The sequence below is a fragment of the Condylura cristata genome, unplaced genomic scaffold (assembly GCF_000260355.1).
Source record: "Condylura cristata isolate star-nosed mole 26May11 unplaced genomic scaffold, ConCri1.0 scaffold00060, whole genome shotgun sequence".
NCBI classification, from domain to species: Eukaryota; Metazoa; Chordata; class Mammalia; order Eulipotyphla; family Talpidae; genus Condylura; species Condylura cristata.
Genome location: NW_004567161.1, coordinates 355,765 through 357,815, shown reverse-complemented (window position 1 = coordinate 357,815; position 2,051 = coordinate 355,765). Strand labels below are relative to the sequence as shown.

The 2,051-nt window shown below is 73.0% G+C and overlaps 1 protein-coding gene across 1 annotated transcript in view; it reads right to left on the bottom strand.

Annotated features, from left to right (window-relative positions):
* The window catches only part of TBC1D16 (TBC1 domain family, member 16), a 19,467-nt gene that overhangs the window by 1,966 nt on the left and 15,450 nt on the right, over positions 1–2,051 (bottom strand). The window contains exons 7-10 of the mRNA XM_004695334.2: positions 1,839–2,030; positions 1,409–1,543; positions 949–1,135; positions 36–215 (exon numbers count right to left, since the gene is read on the bottom strand). Of these exons, the coding sequence (XP_004695391.2) occupies positions 36–215; positions 949–1,135; positions 1,409–1,543; positions 1,839–2,030 (694 nt within the window). The remainder of the gene's footprint in view (positions 1–35; positions 216–948; positions 1,136–1,408; positions 1,544–1,838; positions 2,031–2,051) is intronic.

The window sequence follows — 2,051 nt, the reverse complement described above, 5'->3', positions numbered from 1 at the left end:
GCGGGGGGCGGCGGCGGTCTGGGGCGCCCACCCACCTGGTAGTGGGCCCAGCAGGCCTCCCAGATGCGCAGGGCCTCGGCCTCGGGGAACTCGCGCTTGAAGCACAGCAGCAGCCAGCGGTGGCAGAAGAGCATCTGCAGGCCGTCCTCGCCCAGCGACGCCAGGTGCTGGTAGAAGCGCAGGTGCGTCAGCCGCAGCAGCTCCCGCAGGTACAGCTGGAGGGGGCACGGTCAGGGCGCCCGCCCGCCCCTCGAGCCCCGCCCTGGCACCGCCTCTACCCCGCCCCTCCCCTCTGCCCCCTCCCAGGCCCCCACCTCAGCTGTCCGCCTGTCTTGGCCACTCCGGGGCTGGGGGTGCCCGGCAGAGGGTAGGGAGGCCCCCGGGGCCAGACTGCGGCCTCCGTCAGTGGGGGCTATTTTAGACGCCCCTTCCTTTCAGGAAGGCGAGCGGGCCCCCCACCCCGCCACCTTCCAGGGCTGGCTCAGAGGGTCGGGGGGGCGGGAGCCCCACTTGGATCCTGCGCCGAGTCGCTGCCCGCACCTCAGCTCAGCCTTGTCGTGGCCAGGCCACCCACGCCCCTGGCCCGGCCGGTCTCCTTCCTGCCTGTCACAGGACGTCCTGCACCACCGTGCCCACCACCCACCGTCAGGCCGCCCCGACGGGGGTGCCAGACCCCATCCCACCGCCCACCCGGTCCCCAGCAGGTGTGAACACGACGCTCCGGGCCTTGCCCAGCGATGGCAAGCGGGGCAGCTTCCCCTGCCTGCCCGGATTCTGGGGTGCCCTGTGCCGCACTTGGGGTGTCCCAAAGGCGGGCCTTGCCCCGCCCAGCCTTCCCGCCTGCAGGACGCAGACTAGGACGAGTGTGTGTCCCCCAGCCCGGGCCGCAGCTGCCCTTGCGCCCACCGGCCCCGCGGGCCACAGCCAGGCGCCCCAGGGGCCCCTCACCAGCTGCTTCTCCATGTCCTCGTCCCGCGGAGCGCTGACGAAGATGGTGTTCTGCATCAAGCCCACGAAGCACCAGAAGGTGTCGGACTCGTCCAGGACCTCGGCCAGGATGGGCGCCACCAGGTCGGACATGCCCTGGGAGTAGCCGGCGGCCGGGTCGTACACGGCGTAGTTGAGCAGGATGCGCCTGGCACGGGCGGGCGGGGTGAGCGGCGCCCGCCAGAGCTTGCCCCGCACAGCCAGGGGCGTCCATGCGCGGGCGGGCCGTGGGGAGGACGTGGCTGCACGAGCAGCGACCGAGTGCTTAGGATGTCACAGCCGCGGCTGGCGGGGGACCCCGGGGTGGGGGCTCACTGGCGTCCCTGGGAGGGACGACGGGGCTCCCTGGGCACTGTGCCTAGAGGGGACCCTGAGCAGCCCGCTGAGGCAGAGGACGGAACCGCGGGCGGGGGGCGGGCACCTCATGGTCTCCACGTTGGGGTTGCCTTCGCCCCGGAAGAACTGGTTGCCCCTGTCTGTGCGCACCACGTCCTTGTCCACGGTGAACTGCACGCTGCACCAGAAGGCCCGCTGCTCCTCGGGGGTCATGCAGAGCCTGCCGCGGGGCCGCCGGTCAGCCGGGCCAGGCTGCAGCTCCCGCCAGTGACCCCCGCTCCCCACGCCCCTGGGGGCCACTGGGGACCCACAGCCTTCAACGTGGACTGGCCTCCAGGGCCAGGGTGGAGCCGGCCGCGGCCCTCGCCAGGGAGGCCCCAGTGGACGTCAGGGGCTCCGGCTGCCCTGAGCTGCCTCAGCCACGTGTCCAGCACGGCCGTCAAGCCAGGCCAGGCGGTCAGGAAGGGGTGGTCGCCCCACGGGGGCGCAGGGCCCAGCCCCCGCCCAGCGCGAACCTCCTCCGCTGGATCTCCGCGTACTCCTCCCGCTTGCGCGCCCGCAGCGCCTCCCGCTCCTCCGACGTGGAGTCGGGGCTGTAGTAGCGCAGCAGGAAGGGCCAGACCTCCCCGCGGATGGACACGTCGATGCCGCCAAAGAAAATGGCCTGGAGGGGGCGGACGGCGTTGGGGAGGGACCGAGACAGGGCGCTCAGGGCACCCCAGTCCCCG